General features: G+C 36.7%; 1 protein-coding gene across 2 annotated transcripts in view; it reads left to right on the top strand.

Moving 5' to 3' along the window:
* LOC149811874 (CMP-sialic acid transporter 2-like) overlaps positions 1–19191 on the top strand; it is a 52426-nt gene that overhangs the window by 16076 nt on the left and 17159 nt on the right. For both annotated transcript variants that reach the window (XR_016428530.1, XM_089993223.1), the window contains exons 4-10: positions 2667–2723; positions 9228–9305; positions 9505–9549; positions 15371–15430; positions 16323–16445; positions 16939–17016; positions 18875–18944. Coding sequence is in view for 1 of the 2 variants with exons in the window: in XM_089993223.1 (XP_089849349.1) it covers positions 2667–2723; positions 9228–9305; positions 9505–9549; positions 15371–15430; positions 16323–16445; positions 16939–17016; positions 18875–18944 (511 nt within the window). In the remaining variant the exon portion in view is untranslated. The remainder of the gene's footprint in view (positions 1–2666; positions 2724–9227; positions 9306–9504; positions 9550–15370; positions 15431–16322; positions 16446–16938; positions 17017–18874; positions 18945–19191) is intronic.

Consider the following 19191-nt stretch of genomic DNA (forward strand, 5'->3'; position numbering starts at 1 on the left):
CACTAAGAGTCTCATTTCTTTGCATTTTAAGTCATTCTTTTTCAAATTTGGGATGATTCCTCTTGTATCATTTCAAGTTTAAGGGGGAGTATTATGTAATGAGATAGATTCAAGAATACAAAGATCACAAACCCACAAAAAGACAAACTTCACAAGCCAACACACGCAACAAATAAGCCACTAACAATATTAAAAATATTAATTTTATTAATCTGAAATATGCATAATAAAATGCATGAGAAACAAATCGGGTGAATTCCTCTATAAATACAAAAAGGGCCAAAGGCTAGCCATTAGACTAGTCCTAACGGCTTGTCGATCCTAGCTAAAAGGAAAAAGAATAATAAATTACAAAAAGAAAAGATAAGAAAAATTACAAAAACACCTTAAATACATTCTACCCTACACACACACACACACACACACACACACACACATATATATATATATAAATCACAGTGTTGAGTGATGTAATATAGGGTATCATGTGTATTTGGTTCTGCCCTCAATATATGTAGTTTGTCATTATTTATGAGGGCAGTATTGTCCACTTGCGTGTAATGCTGTTGTAAAGTCAAAGGGTGTAAGTCATTATTGTCCATTTTAGAATAGGAAGTTAGAATGGGGGGGGGGTCGACCTATATGTTGTATTCTGTTATATTGTTTTGAGCTAATGAAGTTCTTGAGTTTTTGCCTCTATGATTTTCCTTCATCTTCTACTTCATTTGTTCTATTCGTACTTTCAACATTTAATGTTTTATATTGGTATGAACTGGCTTGCTTTATTGCACAATATGCTGCAAACCTTAAAATTTTCAGTCTCTGAAGTACGTCACTATAGGTGGTTGCTTTTTTCCCTGTTTAGTTATAGTTAAAAATCTTTTAATTCATCATCATGGAAACAAATGGATGCACCTTTTTTATTAAGTTTTCCTTTTTGCTAAACCAATGTCATAGTACATCATCATCACATCAGCAGCAAGCTGCAGGCTTCACGAGTCCTGTTTCTCCTTTACAATAATATACCAATTATCAAACACTCTTGTCAACTATGCATATTTTTCATCTCTGAAGTTGAGATCTCAACCCTGCCTTTTGTCTGTGGTGGTGCTGATTCTTGGATCTCCTTGTTAAAATATTTGTGGATGATGTACGATAGAGAAATATTTCTGATGGTGTTATAGAAGTTTTGTTCTATATATTAGAAATTTCTGTTTTTTTTGATGTAATGAATAAAATGGTACTAATTTACTTGGTCAGCCAAGAATAGAGCATTTTAGTGCTTAGCCAGCTAGTGTGATCTTTTCATGATCTCCATTTTTGGCAAGAAATTGTTTTTATTGTGTTAAAGTTACATTAAGTTGGAATCCTTTGAAAAAAAGTTAGAGATCATGATGAGTTCAGTTTATTGCCAGTTTCAGTTTATAGTGATGCTGAGAAATTCATTTTAAATGATTTTTTAAATTTCACAAGTTTTAACTTTTAACCTTAAAAAAGCATCGGTCTTCTGTTCTTGAGAAAATCAAATTACTTTCAAGTCTCTCGAGTGTTTGCATCGTCGCTATTATTCTGGTGCCCATGTTTGTAAATTCATTCCTCGGTGACCATGCCAGAAGATTCATCACTAGCTGTTCAATGTTCATGGTCAATCCTATACACTACTTTGTCTATTGAACAGAAAATGGTTGAGGAATAAAGCTGGAAACAGAAAGCAACTGCATAGGTGGCACTGAATGGTTTCTTGAAATAGAAATTCAGATGAGAAGTTGAGCAGAAATCGAAACCTGCAATTTCAACTTCCACATGCATGGAGCTGGACCCAGATAATTTGGTTTAGACTTCTGACAAGTCGGTGATTGTGCATGGAAGTGGTTGAAGCTTTTGACACCAAATCTTGTCGCCAAAAAGCGAACTGGTTCAGAAGTTAGGTGGTTGCTTCTATGTGTATTATGCAGCATCAAACACATATTCTTTAATGTGCTAAGAAGTGAATAAGAACTGTTTCAGCAAGTTAAAAGGCCTTATGAACTCGAGGGGCCTGGACATATAATGCTGCTACCCAGTTCTTGCTTCACTTTAACTGCTTATTAGCTCGAGAGTGACATTTCAAGGCAATATGCACTCTCAGTAACAGACAATCTGGAGAAATTAGTGTACATATCAGCCATCCTCTGAGCAAACAACTAATTTCTTACAAGAAATCCATTGTTTCTATCTAATTGCTCTGCTGTTTACTGTGATCTTCTTTGTATGCAAAAGTATTCCAACATTTAGCGCCTATTTGTTACAAGGAAAACATACATTTTCGTATAAATAGGGATTTCTTGTCCACCATGAGGCCCCTCCCCTTTTCATGTCTAAATTTGTTCATACACCCCCCTGTGAAAGCATTTTCTCATTACCATCCTTGCTGCCTTACTTTTTAGAAGTGTGCCCTTGTGGGAGGGGGTGTCCCACCCTTTTCCCTTGCAACACGTGGGCCCTTAGCATGGGTGAGGAAACTGAAGAAAAGACTTGTGTTTATGCAATGACTAGATTGACTTGTTATTTTTCTTTTCTTTCTGTTTTTCTTTTTCTGGGTTAATCTGAGCAAATGATAGATTTTTTTAAATTGGTAGATATCATTTTGTAAGATATACACCACTGAAATCTTGTTGCCTTTGCAGGCTAGGCACCAGAAAGTGGGGGAGAGGCCTCTTCTTTCCATCTCAACCTTTGTGCAAGTTAGTACTCTTATGTTCCTGTAGTGTGTATTTTGTTCAATGTCATGGAAGAACATTATTATTATTATTATTTATAATCTTTGTCATTATTCATATTCTTTTCTTGCATATACCATTTGTCAAATGAATTCTGCACTTGATCTCTGTCTTTGTTTGTGTTGATTGCTATATTTTACCTTTGATTGATGATTAATGTCTATAGTATGGATACTCAAAGTCAGAAAAATAGTTAGATGTTCCAAGTTAACTGACATTTCAGTTAGATTTTTATGTAGAAATCCTCTTGATGTATTGCAATGATATATGTTGTTTGAAGCACTGTGGTCTTACTGTCAGTTAATAAATAGTGCTAGTTCTATGATGATTATTTTTTATAATATATTTTATGTTTTTGCTATAGATTCATGTGAACATATTATGTGGATGCAGTTAAGTTTCTCAAACTCACATTGAAGTTGCATATGTGCATATTGTGGTTGAAATGACTTTGTGAGCTTAAACTGGATATAAATTTTATGTATAATTAGAAGGAATCTTGAAGATAATTTCTATTGCTTTATTCTGTTCCAAAGCCAATTCACCTAATTCAATAATTCTTCTGTTGCCATTTTATTTTGTCAGTATAGGGATTTTCCTTCTCAAATGCATGTGTGATGGGTTGTGACATTGAATTGGTCTCCTACCCAGCGCTGTGGGAATTTGAATTTTTTGACTTAAAAATTAATTATTTTATCCTATATTTAAGTTTCATTGTTGGCAAATACCGTTTCAAATTTTTTTGAGGAAAATCTAAGGAATTTATTAGTATCTCACAATGATGATGAATACCGTGGCCTAGTCTGAGTAGGCCCATCCAACCCAAATCTGCTCATTTCCAAGCTTCTCTTGCATATGGATGGACAGAAACTTGAATTCTGTTTTGTATTATTTGCATAAGCGATCCCTTATGTTGAAAATCCTTTGATTTCTCTCCGACCAGATATAGCGCCATTCATAGAACATTGGTATGGCAGGTGGTTGTTGTTAAAACATATGTAATAATACATCTATATATATATAAATATAGATGTATATTCACCATAATACCCGATAGGGGTATTATGGTCTTTTCACAAGTACCCAATAGGGGTACTTGTTTTGTTTCTTTTATTTCACTGTTTTTTTAATTTTTTATTTTTTAAATGCTTTTTTGGATACCGAAAAGGGGCCCCACAATGGAATTGTTGGGGCCTCCAACGGTCACAATTGTGACCGTTGGGGGCTCCCAACGACTCTATTGGGAGCCCCTTTGGTCTCCTTTTCTTATAAATAGGGGGAACCCCCCTTGTATGTGGTATTGCTCTTGAGAGCTCCTCTTCAATAATAGTGATATTATTTTTCATGTGTGTAGCCTTTTTATAAGGCCTTTCGTATATCCCTTAGTGGATTTCCTCTCTTATGCTTGTTGCATTTGTCCGTGTGGGACATAGTGAATGCTTTAGCATTCTTGGATTCTTCCGCATATTTCATTACATGGTATCAAAGCCATACGATCTTCTAAGGTAAAATCGTGTATCTCTCTACTTTTTTTTCTCACACCTCCATTTTGTAGCAATGGAAGTCAAGATCGATCTATCATTCAAGCTCAATGGGAAAAATTACATGATGTGGGCATCCGCAATGGAGAATAATCTCAAAGGCAAGAAGCTTTGGGGTTATGTAATGGGGACCATTCCGAAACCCCAACTTAAGCCCACAAAGATGGAAGAAGATCAAGAGAAAGCACTTGAAGGCGATGCTCGTCTCAAGGCTATTGAAGATTATCATCATCAAATGGAAGATTGGGAGAGTAACCATGCAAAAATCCTAGCATGGTTTATGAATAATGTTGAACTTAAGTATGTGCAAATATTGCAAAATTCCGCCGGGCAAATGAAGCTTGGTTTTTTATGAAGAGTATGTTTACCCAAAAGGATCTAGCAAGAGCTTATTTTTTGCAAGAAAAAGTGAGAACCACAAAACAAGGTGACATGAGCATACAAGACTATTATAGTGCTCTCAATTCTTTGTGGGATGAATTGGCTCTTTTAGAGCCTAAATGGGTGTCTATGGAGGATGTGGTACTAAGACAAAAACAAATGGAACAAGATAGATTGTTTCAATTTTTATTTGGGCTTCGTCCCGAATTTGAACAAGTTAGATCCTCACTTCTCCATAGATCTACATTTCCTCCCTTAGAAGAGGCTATTGCCGAGATTACTCAAGAAGAGACTAGGCATAATATGGGTAAAAACATTAATGAAGTTCTTGCCGTATCTAAGCCCGACAATCATGTCAAAACATACAAACCACCTCATTTTGGTAAGCAAGAGAGTGGTGGAAGAAAAATGATTATATGTCATCATTGTTATGAGCCGGGGCATATTAAACCCGTTTGCCCAAAGCTAAATGGAGCATTCAAGCCAAAGGTGGCTTCCGTTGAAGAATCATCCACCAAAGAAGATGACGGCAAGAACGGGGATCTCAAAGATACTCTTGGACAAATTTCCTTGGCTCTTCAACAAATTCTAAAGGCTACTTCTTCTACCTCCGGTGCCGCCATTGCCTCATCATCATCTCCCAGTACGTACTCTTGGATTTTAGATTCCAGAGCTTCTTTTCACATGACCCCTCATGAAAATGCATTAACCAATGTGCACACCAATTCAAAAATGTCTTGTGTCTCTACGGCCGATGGAACTTTTCTCAAAATAAATGGTGTTGGAACTCTTGATTCTAAAAATGTTCAAAATTTCCTTGTTTCAAAAGTTAGAATAGTTCCAAAATTAAATCTTAACCTTTTTTTCGTTTCTCAAATAGCCGACCATGGATGTGAAATATCTTTCTCATCCCAAGGGTGCTTTGTGCAGGATCTCCGGTCCGGGAAGCGGATTGGGCAAGGCCATATGAAGGGAGACCTTTATTTTATGGATAACTTAATGCTTCCAAATACCTCATTTTGTACTTATGTCTAAGACAAAAATATTGAAACTTGGCATAAAAGGCTTGGACATCTAAGTTACTCTAAAATGTATCTTTTTCCTTTTGGACACAAGTTTTGTAAAGAAAAAGATATCAATTGCAAAGATTGCATTTTTGGCAAAATGAAGTCTACTCCTTTTCCTATTAGAACCTTTGTGACAACAAGACCTTTTGAATTGGTGCATTCCGATGTTTGGGGGCCATCTCCGGTTCTATCTAAAGGTGGTTATTCGTATTATGTTACTTTTATTGATGATTATACTAGATATGTATGGATTTATTTTCTTAACTTTAAATCGGAAGTTTTTAACTTCTTTAAAGAATTCCATGCAAAAGTTCAAAATCAATTTCAAAGTCAAATATCCATTCTTAGATCCGATTCGGGTGGAGAGTACTTATCAAATGATTTTCAATCATATCTAAAACAACATGGCATTTGTCATAAAAAATCTTGCCCAAGAACTCCTCAACAAAACGGTCTAGCGGAAAGAAAACATAGGCATATTTTGGAAACCACTAGATCCTTACTCATTTCTAAAAATATTCCTAAAAGTTTTTGGGCCGAAGCCGTGTTAACCTCCACCTATTTAATCAATAGGATGCCATCTTCAAAATTGAACAATATCTCTCCTTATGAAAAACTTTTTAATATGACACCCGACTACAATCATCTTTGAATTTTTGGGTGTAAATGCTTTGTTCTTTTACATAAAAGAGATAAATTGTCACCTAAAGCAATATAATGTGTATTTTTAGGATATGGTGAAAATCAAAAGGGCTATAGATGCTTTGACCATAAAAACAATAAATTATTTGTCTCCAAAGATGTGACCTTTTTAGAAGATGAAAATGGATTTGAAATATTGGAAAAACCAAATGAAATTGATTATATGTTTATTAATGATCTTTTAGAAGATTCAAATGATGACTCTTTGAGTCATCCGGAAGTTTTAGAAAATACTCATGATTCTCATGATAATGATGTATCACCAACTAATGGTGACAATCTCCAAGTATACACTCGGTGTGAGGAAGCCCAACCTATTAGTGCTTTAGAAAAATTCTTGCGGCTTAATGAACCCCTAGAAGAGACCTCTCTTAGGCGTTCTTCTAGAGAATCAATTCCACCTAATAGGTTTGTCTCATATGAAACTCTCTCACCTAACTATAGAGCTTGTCTAATAGCCTTGCATTCTTACTATGAACCTTCCCATTATAATCAAGCAAAAAGTATACCTCATTGGGTTGAAGCAATGAAAGTTGAACTAGATGCTTTAAATAAAGCTAAAACTTGGGAAATAGTTCACCTTCCTCCAAATAAGAAAGCTATAGGATGCCGATGGGTCTACAAAGTCAAAACAAAAAGTGATGGTTCCCTAGAACGTTATAAAGCTAGATTAGTTGCTAAGGGATACTCACAAGAGTATAGCATCGATTATGAGGAGACTTTTGCCCCCGTGGCTCGCATGACAAGCGTTAAAACTTTAATTGCGGTAGCATCATCTAAGAAATGGCCTATATTCCAATTAGATGTTAAAAATGCCTTTCTTAATGGTCAGTTGAATGAAGAAGTATGCATGGACCCTCCGCCGGGAATCAGTGTTAACCAAGGTCAAACCCTTCGGTTATTAAAAGCTTTATATGGTCTTAAACAAGCCCCTAAGGCTTGGTATGATAGATTTAGTGCTATCATGTTACAATTGGGATTTCGCTCATGTTATACTGACACTGCTCTTTTTGTTAAACGTGCAAGTAATAGTATCATCATCCTTCTGCTTTATGTTGATGATATGATCATCACTGGCAATGATGAAAGTGGTATTCTTAAAGTTAAAAATATGTTAAAACATAATTTTGATATGTCTGATCTGGGTTTTCTCAGGTACTTTCTTGGTATAGAAGTTGCATACTCTCCTCGAGGGTATATATTGTCACAGATGAAGCTTGCTGCAAACATATGTTCCAAATCTGGGATTTCAGATGATAAAAAGGTGGAGACTCCCGAGGTTATCAATGCTAAACTACGACTGGAGGATGGAGTTCTGCTGGATGATCCTACGCCCTACAGGCAACTCATAGGCTCCCTCACCTATCTGACTATCACCAGGCCAGATATTGCTCATGCTGTGCACTCTGCAAGCCAATTTCAGCATGCTCCTACATCTGTGCATATGAGTGCTGTGCTCCGGATCATTCGATATATTAAAAATACTTTGACTAAAGGGCTATTCCTATCCTCAATCTCTTCTTTAGATTTACTAGCTTATACTGATGCTGACTGGGGAGGAAACCCAAATGATCGAATCTCAACTACTGGCTTTTGTGTTTTCTTAGGAGATTCGCTAATTTCTTGGAGGTGCAAGAAACAGCAGAAAGTCTCATTGTCTTCTACTGAAGCAGAATACAGGGCTATGACAACTACTACAATGGAGCTGGTGTGGCTTCGAAGTCTTCTTCAAGATATGAGAGTCGAAATTACCGGTGCTTCGAAGCTTTGTTGCGACAACAAAAGTGCCATCTACTTTGCCAGCAACCACACTTTCCATGAGAGGACTAAACATATTGAAATGGACTGTCATTATGTACGTGATGAATATCTTCGTGGGACAGTTACACTGCCATATGTTACTTCAGAATATCAACTTGCAGATTTCTTCACCAAAGCCCTGCTTGCTCCTCGCTTGTTCCTTCTTGGCAAACTTTCGGTCATTCCCCCGTAAAGTTTGAGGGGGGGTGTTAAAACATATGTAATAATACATCTATATATATATATAAATATAGATGTATATTCACCATAATACCCGATAGGGGTATTATGGTCTTTTCACAAGTACCCAATAGGGGTACTTGTTTTGTTTCTTTTATTTCACTGTTTTTTTAATTTTTTGTTTTTTATTTTTTAAATGCTTTTTTGGATACCGAAAAGGGGCCCCACAATGGAATCGTTGGGGCCTCCAATGGTCACAATTGTGACCGTTGGGGGCTCCCAACGACTCTATTGGGAGCCCCTTTGGTCTCCTTTTCTTATAAATAGGGGGAACCCCCCTTGTATGTGGTATTGCTCTTGAGAGCTCCTCTTCAATAATAGTGATATTATTTTTCATGTGTGTAGCTTTTTTATAAGGCCTTTCGTATATCCCTTAGTGGATTTCCTCTCTTATGCTTGTTGCATTTGTCCGTGTGGGACATAGTGAATGCTTTAGCATTCTTGGATTCTTCTGCATATTTCATTACAGTTGTGTCTTAGCAGATCATTTATGTGTTACAGTTAGTTAAATACCTGCTTGTTTTGTGACGGAGTGTAGAATTTTCTTTGTTTTTATTCCTTATTTCAACTATGGTTATTTATCACATGGCATATTTTTCTTTATATAGGTTATGCATGTAGAAAATATTTGTTTATTTATTTACTTCTTTTTTCTTGTAAAAATCTTATTTCTTTTGAGATTTGTTTGCAAAAGTATGGTGCTTTTTCTTACTGCTAACTTGTCTACTCCTCTTCAGGCTGCTCGTAGCAATGTTCTTCTTGCTGTGCCAGCCTTTCTCTATGCCATCAATAACTATCTGAAGTTCATAATGCAGGTTAAGCATTCCCTATGAGCACATTTACAATTTTCAGCATCCTCTTATCCAGCCATTTTTATTCATGGTTTTAGCAAAAAAAAAATATCGATAGTGCAGAAATTTTTGTGAAACTTTCACCTGATGAGTAGTTATCGTTATGTTGTATGGCCATCATTATTGCTGTTTAGCTAATAAGTACGTTGCCCTTTCCTTGCAGTTGTATTTTAACCCTGCAACAGTAAAGATGCTCAGTAACCTGAAGGTATGTCTCCATTTGTTCTAAAATCACATCTGATCTTTTGCTAGTGAATGCTTTCATGTATGTATATGATTCATTTCTTTTTATATACCATGGAACATCATCTTTGACTTGAATGAAGGGCACCATCATGTTACGAAAATGCAGCTTTATATACTTTGTATTCTACACTTCAGGGCATTTGAAACAATATCTTTTACTTTGTCAATGGTGTGGGAGATGGTATTCAAGCTCACAGTTACCACATTCCTCTACGGTCTATGACTTGTGGCTTAATATCCTATATCATGGGTTTGTAGCATATTGATTCTTCTCTAGAGGATCATGCGAGTGGAATCATGCACATACACAATAAATTTTGATGCATGCACTCACGCTATACAACAAAAACACATGGATCCTATCCTAGAGTACAGTGTAAATCACAACCCATGACCTGTGACCCAAGAAGCAAGGCAGATTCTCTCCTGTTGTTGAAACCACCTAATTTTTAATTCATTTGGTTCTGTCCAGAATTCCACTGTACATACTCTCTTGAATGTCCAGTTGGTCCAGAATTCTTGGGATTTTGGTTTTCACTTCTCTGAGTCTAGTTGGTAGAGATATTTTAAAAAGTGCAGAAAAGAAAGGATATTCAAAGCATGTTGTGTTTTGTAATAAAATTATATAAAATTCTTACAAGGACAGGCCATATATAAATCCTGATGAACATTTTTGCTTTTCACTTGATTTGCTGGCATCTTGTTGACTACTGTTTGTTGTGACTTAATATTGTTGAAATTTTGTGGCAAAAAAATATTGCTGAAAATTTTGAATTGTTTTGTACTTTATCCTTTCAATGTAATATTCTGTCAGTTCGGCTCTAACTAATGCATGAGATAAGTTTCTTGCTAAATCTGCTTACTGTATTTGGTAATTTGGATATGGGAAGTTTAGAAAGGTTATTTGATCCCCAGATCACGTCACGTTTCATTTTTTAAATGATCCTTTTAAGACAGGCAGTCTATAAATCCTGTTTATGTGTATACTTTTTCCCCTTGATTTGCCAGCCAGCCTCTTGTTGGGTGTTGTTTGTTGTCATTTACTATAGTTAAACTTTTTGTGGACAAAAATATTGCTGAAAATTTGAAATGTTTATCCTCTCAATGGAGTACCAGTTTGGCCTTAAATACTGAATGGGGTAAGTTTGTTGCTAAAGCTAAAGCTGCCTGTTATTATTTTGTATGTTAGAAGCCTAGAAAGGTTATTTTATCCCCAGATCATGTGCATTTTTATGTTTCATTCTTTAAACGTTTCTTTTCAATTGCTTGCAAAATGTGTCAGTTTAGTTGGGACATGCCTCTAGGTAGGATTGTTCTTGTAAGCAGTTTCCTGTTTTATAGATCATCAATCATTATTATTGTAATCAGTTCACTACTATGTCACATGGATGCGGGTGCGGGGATGCGGCATTTCCAAAAAACCCAGGTGCGGCAGGGGCAAAAATGTAAAAAACAAATTTATATATATATATATATATAATTTTGAAGTTTTAACAGTTTAACATTTAACTGTTAACATTGTCATAATATGATTCATCATGCATGCAGTATATCAACCTAAATATCAAATTATCAATCAAATAAGTAAAGCAATTACATAAATCGACCTAAATATCAATCAAATAAGTAAAGTATAAAAGAACTAAATTACATACCAAAGTATATCCTGATGAAGTAATGAATGCTAATAATTTTCTTCTTCATCATCAAATGCATCATTATAAGGAATACTGGGCTCAGCTAAATCCATGTTTGTTATGTTGAAAACATGTTCTCCCTCGAAGTCACACTCTTTTGGGTTTACATCCCAAAATTTGGATGTTCCTTGTCTGCGTTATAAACCCAATTTGAAAATGATAAATACAATACAAGTATATTTAAATGAAAACTAAGAAATAATCAAATAACTAAGAGAGCAAATTAGTACCTGTATTCATCATTGCTTCACGAAAGTAATCGAAGATTTGAATGAACATATACTAAATCCTCTTTGCTGGTGAGTTTGTTTCTCTTCATGTTGTGGATTTGAGAATATGTGCTCGAATTTCTTTCACAACAAGATGAACTAGCAGGCTGCGATAACAATCTTAATGCAAGACGTTGGAGAAGAGGTGTTTCTGATCCAAATGTTGACCACCATGTGATAGGATCTATATTATCTTTTTCTCTTGCGAATAATGCCGGTCCATATAATCTCGAAGATGAAAATTTTCCAAACTCTTGTGTGACTTGATGTAGAAGATATGCTTCTGGAAAAAGTCTTGTCATACACATATTTTTATGTCTTGATAGCTCTAGGTCTAAATTTGGAGGGACACAACCAATACCACCAGCCCGCTACTTATTTGCATAATATTTTGGATTAAGAGAATGTGCCATACAATGCAAATGAGTGTTGCTCTTATCTCATCTTTTGACTAAAATTGAATGAATATGATTAAAAAAATCTGAATCATCCAATGTAGGATTTTTTTCTTCATGCTTGAAAACTATAGCTTGTATTTTTTCAATCATATTATCCCACATTTCATAAACTCTGTGAAGCATATGCTCATCCTTATCAACTTCTCTTAACATTTCCCAAATAGGTTGCGTAAATTGAAAGAAGTATACCACTCTCCCAAAACTCATCATCAAGAATGAATTTTTTAATTTCTTGAGCCTTGATATCATCATCAGCACGATAGAATGTCCAATTTTCATCAGTCACCATGTTAATCAAAGCATTTTTCACTCTTTTAATCCTCTTCATCATCACAATGATGGACGCAAAACGTGTTTTAGCGACCTTTAACAATTTCAAATCAGAATGCCTATTAAATATAGCATTAGCACGATGATGGTTAACAACAAAATTCCTAATGCTTTTGACATTTCTTTCTAAATCTTCAATCCATGAACATAAAACATATGCTTGTGAATTTTCTTTTTCTTTGGGGTTACAGATGCTCTTTAGGGCTAGATTTAAGCTGTGTGCTATACAGGGAGTCCAAAAAATATGAGGGTACTCACTCTCCAAACTCAACGTTGCACTTTTACAAACTGGAGCGTTGTCTGTAATGATTTGTACCACTTTATGATCACCTACTTCTTTTATCACTTCTATAAACAATCCCTTCAAATACTCTGCATTTTTATATTCCCCAGATGCATCAACTGCTTTCAAGAATATTGGGCCACTAAGCGAACAAACAATGAAATTGATTAATGACCGCCTTTGAATATCTGTCCATCCATCAGATACAATAGAAACTCCATTTTGCTCCCATGAATATTTTTTAATCTCTAGCAACCTCTCCACATTTGCCCTCTCTTCTGCAAGAAGTGTGATTTGTATTTTTTCTGAACTTGGAGGCACATAACCACTCAAATTACAATTTGCCAAGGATGTTACTAAATCCTTCCAATAAGGATTTCTAGCCGCATTAAATGGGAGTGAACCAAAATAAAAATACCTCTCAACTTTTCTATCCAATTCTTGTCTTCCATATGTATTGAATGTTGCTTGTATCGTTCCTCTACCTCCTACATTGACTTTTCTTTTTTTTTTTCAGCGTCTTCTTGGTGGCTTGCAAATGACACACTGACTGCAGAAGAATCGGCCATTGCCTTTCTCTTCTCATATTCTTCTTGTATTTTCTTGTATTGTCTTCGCATTGCCTCATCAACTTTTCTGCAAGCTGAAATGCCATGTCCTGGTATCTTCAACAAATGAGCCTTCACTCTTGTGTAAGACCCAACAAAATCTCTTTCGCAGAGCTTGCATCGAAATCTCTTGTTTCCACCACCTCCTTCTCCAGTTTTTGCAAGTTTATTTACATGTACTCATAGTGGCCCCACATCATTAATCACACTACAACTATCAGCAAAACTAGCAGCAGAACTCACATGTTGGGATGAGGATGACGCAAGTTCTTTCCCTTTATCCATCATTTTTATCCTGAAAACATACAAAAAATACATTAAAATTTTCAAATCAATTATACTCGACCCCCTCCCCCTATCGAAAACACAGGGAGAAGGGGGGGCTCAACCCCTCCCCTGCCAACCCAACAAGAGAGCGAGAGCGAGGGGGGCTCGGCCCCTCCCCTGCCGAAAACAGAGGGAGCGGGGGGGGGGGGGGCTCGGCCCCTCCCCTGAAATCAAAGGGAGTAGGGTGGGGGGCTCGGCCCCTCCCCTGCCAAAAATAGGGAGTGGATCAACCCCTTCCATATCGAAAACAGAGGGAGCAGGGGGTGCTCAACCCCTCCCCTGTCGACCCAACAAGAGAGCGAGAGGGGGGGCTCGGCCCCTCCCCTGCCGAAAAAAGAGGGAGCAGGGGGGGGGGGGGGGGCTCAGCCCCCTCCCCTGCCGACCCAAAAAGAGAGCCAGAGTGGGGAGGGGCTCGACCCCTCCCCTGACGACCCAAAAAGAGAGCCAGAGGGGGGAGGGGCTCGGCCCCTCCCCTGCCGACCCAAAAAGAGAGCCAGAGGGGGGGGGCTCGACCCCTCCTGTGCCGAAAACAGAGGGAGCATGGGGGGCTCAGCCCCTCCCCTGCCGACCCAACAAGAGACCGAGAGGGGGGGGGGGGGGGCTTGGTCCCTTCCCTGTCGACCCAACAAGAGAGCGAGAAGGGAAGGGGGTGCTCGGCCCCTCCCCTGCCGACCCAAGAAGAGAGTGAGAGAGGGTACATAACTGCGAAAGGAGAGGAGGAGCCTGGGAGGTGGAGCTGGGGCGTCGATAGGAGAGAGCTCGAGCTCAGGGGGAGAGGAGAATATTTTTTTTAACGCCAAAACAGTTGACAAAAATGACTCTGGGTGCATTGACCGCACCCGATGCCGCACCCGCACGCGCACCCGCGTCCCGTCGACGCGGGTGCGGCACCTGTTTTGCCGAGTTCCTGTGACTTAGGTTCACTACTTTCTCTCTACGGTTTATTAAAAATCTCATGCACCTCATTCAGGCTGTCACCTAGCTCGAGGGCATGTTATATATGATCGGCCCTTGCAATTTGATCATGCGTCTGCGGAGTCCCACAAGCTTGAGACTTGTCATGCTGCTTCAGTTTTGGTATTCCAGAAGTAGTTTTCCTGTATGATGCTTTTAATTGCCTAGCACTGAAATCATTCTTTTGTAAGAACGTTGGAATTTGAAATAATATGAAAGAGCATAGACATTGGATACATCTATCCATGAGGTTAGAAATTGATGGAAATGAAACCCTGCATTATTTATCTGGAATGTAAGGATCCATTTAGTGCTTTTCAGGCCTTGCCAAAACAATCTCATAGAGATTGTGAAATTTAAGAACCTACTCAAAAGAATATGAAATAAGTATATGATTATTAAGATGATACCTTTGATACATAATGGTGCTCTTTAGTGATGCTGATTGTATGGGTTTGTGGTGGATATCCAACTAAAGATTCAGTCTGTTTGATTGAATTTTTTATGCCCTTTCCAGATCTACTTAGATCCATGGTACAATATGATTAGGTTTTAAACTTGAATTCTATGAAAAATTGAAATATCCAAGTTTAGTTAAGATCTAATTTGATTAGGTTATTTTAGATCTAAATTTAGATAAGGGCAGCTATTGAGGTCCAGACCTGGTGAGGAGTCTCATCCATGTTAACTATTCTGGACGCGCTAATGGTCGATCTAATTAGGTCAGATTTGGTTATACTTACATTTGAACCAAATATGACCAGTTCATGCTCACTTCCATCATGGTTCTTTGGATACTCTATATCCCATTTTGATGACTGCAAACTGCCTGCTAATGTTTTTTCAACTTTATGCAGGTTCTGGTCATTGCTGTCCTTCTAAAATTGATAATGAAGCGGAGATTCTCTATAATACAGGTTTGCTTTTAGAACTTTCACATTTTTCAGATATTATAAAGTCCCTATGTGGTTTAATGCATGCACAGGTGCTAGCCTAGGAATCTTGGCAGTGTTGAACACCACATTGTGTCCAGGCATGACCAGCCTAGGCACTGCTTGTCAAATTCATAGCTAGGTGCATGCCCTTTTGTGACTGGTAATGCCTATCAAACACCTGCATCTTTTATGAGCAGACACAGTTGGATTTTCTGCTGGATATAATCCTTCAATCATTGATGTTCAGTTTCTTAAAGACCTCAAATATGAATTTCATTTTTTTTTGTTTTTTTGGTATGATGGATAACCCTGGATATGATGGATATTTGAGCTCTTGTGTAGATGAAGATTTGGTTGACATTATTGAGGCATGCTAACAATCTAATGCTATGTGCATATTCCGTAGACTTATGTTTTTACCTTGAAACTGTCTTAATATATTTCAAGTATTTGATTGGAAGTGTGCATTTAATATTCATTAATGCTGCTGCTGTATGCATTTGATGGACTCTTACCAATCATTGCAATTAGATTTATTGAGTTCTCATCTGGTCATTTTCTTTGTGTTTGTATGTGGAAAGTGTATTCAACATTTCAGCTTTTCTTTACAAATTATTTTTATCAAAAAGTTAAGGATATACATGTTATCCATGAAACTAGGTATGCTCATTGCTTCTGACAATATGGTTAAATGTCTCTTATAAAAGGTTGGAGTTGCCTGTCTTGTTTTTCTGGAAAATTGTATCTTCACATCATAAGTTGCTCAAGTGGTCTTGATGTTCTTGAAAGAGCTATTGTTGAATGATTACTTTTTGTTGCATTCACGGATGTTGTATTCTTCCTCTGATCATGATGGTGGTTTTATCTTAAGCAGTGGGAGGCTCTAGCTCTTTTGCTCATTGGAATTTCTGTCAACCAGCTCCGGTCACTTCCAGAGGGTACCACGGCAATGGGTTTATCAGTTGCTACTGGTGCATACTTGTATACTTCCATTTTTGTAAGTGATAGCTGCTGTTTTTTTGTCATCTACCATTTCATGGAGTTTTTTGTTGCATTGATTCTTGTAAACAGGAATATTGCCATTAGCCGTTTCACGTAGTGAATGATTGTTAAGCATGAGTCTGCTCATTCTCTTGTCAAAGAACCAAGTAATCACTATAAACGTTACATGGGAATCATTGTCTCTGTTTAGTTTCCTATTCAAACGAGTATGAACTTGAATGAATTGCAGGCAATCTGGCATGGCCTAATACTACTTTGTTCTATCTTTAATCATGTTTGCTTTGTCCACTTTCAACTGTTAACTTTATTTTCATTTAAATATACTTCAGGCACTCTTATTGTCTTTTTTTTTTTAAAAATTTTGGGTAACAATGGCATTTTTTCCCAAGTGTTAACTGTATTCTACTATTTAGCAGTATCATATATTTGGTTTTATATGTGTTGGCAATTTTTTTTTTGCATTGATCACTTTACTGCATATTCTGTAGGTTACTGTTCCATCTTTGGCCTCTGTTTACAATGAATATGCATTGAAGAGCCAATTTGACACTAGTATCTACCTTCAGGTATTCACATGTTCTGACTTCTGAAAACCAAATTGTTTGAAATAAACTGGGTTTATGTCATTTGGATGGTTAAATGTCATCATTTTGTCATTGTAGAGAATGATTGTCTTGCTTCATTAATGGAGACTAACTTTGGTAGTTCTGGAAAACTTTTACATATTTCTGGAGTAGTTTGCCTTGTCTTTTCTGAGATGGCATCTCTATTGGTTTTTTTTGGTTGGTATCTATATGTAATGGTTTAGTTAGTGTTAAGCTGCTTCATTTGTGAATAAATTCATATTTATCTTAAAGGATTAGTGCTTTAGGTTTGAAAGGTTGATTGCAAGCATATAGGTCTTATCATAGTTGAGTTGTAGTATAGCTTCAGTTTCAGGGAAAAAGGCTCATCTAGAGGGGGGAGTAAAACAAGTGCTGAATTTGTGGACTGAAGATTATGCTGGGGATTCAATACTTGGATTTGCATAAATTCAGCTATTTTGATTATTCTCTTATTCATGGAACATTAGAAAAAGGTGGTTAATATAATATGGATCATTTAGAGTTGGGTCTGTTCTGACTTAAGTCAGTTGTCTGGATTCTTTGTACTCTTGTGCTACTGATTACTTGTCATCGTTTATCTGGATAAAATTTCTTTCTTTCTTTCAGAGGAAAAAAAGAAACCAAGTATGCTTGACTGGAATCTTGTTCTTAGTAGCTGCCATTCCTTTGCTCAAACTCCTAATGGATTGATAAAATCAAACCAAATAAAGATCACAGGCATCACTGATCTGAAAATTCACTATACTTTCACAAAGCATTGGAATGCTGAAGTTTCCTACTTTCCTTGTATTTTGGGAATATTGGCATTATTAAAATATCATGACAATATGGATTCTCCCTGGGAAAAAATAATAGTGCTTTTCTTGAAACTTTTTCAATAAGAAAACTTTTTATTTGATTGCTTTTTTCTCCTTTTCAGGGACACCCTTTATTTTTTAATTTTGTTTTGGAACTAATAAAAAGTAATATTGTTCTTTTCGTAAAATAAATATCTTTGTCCAAGCTTCTATAGATTTTGATAATCTTTTTCCCTGTATAGATGGTGATAATCACTACATTTCTTACCATTTTTTATTTGTGTAGCATCATTTTTAACTCTATATAGCAAAGGCAGAAATGTTCTTCCCATCTTATATCGAAGGAATAATTGAAATTTTTTGCTCTGTAATGACTAGGAATTAAAGTTTAGTGAATCCATGTGTCAGGTTAATCTTACGATGCTTGTTTAATGCATCTTATCTTTATGGACCTATTTGCTTCGTGCAGAAACAAGATTTTTTATGTGGGCCCACAGACTCCCATTGAAACATGGGAATCTCCTTCTTCAAGGAAAATGCCTCGTCTTTCAATAGGAGCCCTCTCTTTTAAGCAGAAATGAAGTCTGAAGGGAGAGGGGGTGTGGTCAGACTTTGTTTCTGTGGAGAGAGGCTCTGCCTGGAATGAGTCACAGTCAAACACACACTATATGTGCTTCTATCATTGTTTCTTTCTAAATAAAATGATTGATTGGATATTCTTTGATCTGGTCTACAATTGATTTGTAGTACTTGTTTCGGAATTAGAGTTCATATTTGTAATTTTCCTTATTGTCATTAATTGTTAACTTTGAACTTGACTGTTCTTGAATTATAGGTCTTATCATAGTTGAAATGCATCAAGTTCTGCATTTTAGTTTGATATGGAAAATCCTTCATTCTTCAGCCTAAGGCTTACTATAAACACTTCTTCATGAAGAATTTTAATTGTCTTGTGTCATTGGTGATTATGAAATCCTAAAGCTACTATTCTGCACAGCTAACTTCTCATTGCTGTTAAACAGAATTTATTTCTATATGGATATGGTGCAATATTCAATTTCCTTGCTATTCTTGGAATAGCTATCTTTAAAGGTGAGATTTCAAACTCTGTGGCTTAATGTTCTATTTTTGTGTTCTATCGGATCTGGTTTGTTTGTGTTCAACATTTTGATAGATGTGCCTTTTTTGTTTTGTAAAAAAGCATCTTTGTACGTAGGTAGTATCTTCTTTATCTACTTTGACTGTTGCGATCTAGTGTATTCCTTCACCTTTTCTAATATCTACTGAGACCCTAGGTGACTTCCAGGCTATGTCACATGGGTGCGGGTGTGGGGGTGCG

Source organism: Nuphar pumila, chromosome 17 (genome assembly GCF_984573655.1).
Source record: "Nuphar pumila chromosome 17, dmNupPumi1.hap1.1, whole genome shotgun sequence".
In the NCBI taxonomy this organism is placed as follows: Eukaryota; Viridiplantae; Streptophyta; class Magnoliopsida; order Nymphaeales; family Nymphaeaceae; genus Nuphar; species Nuphar pumila.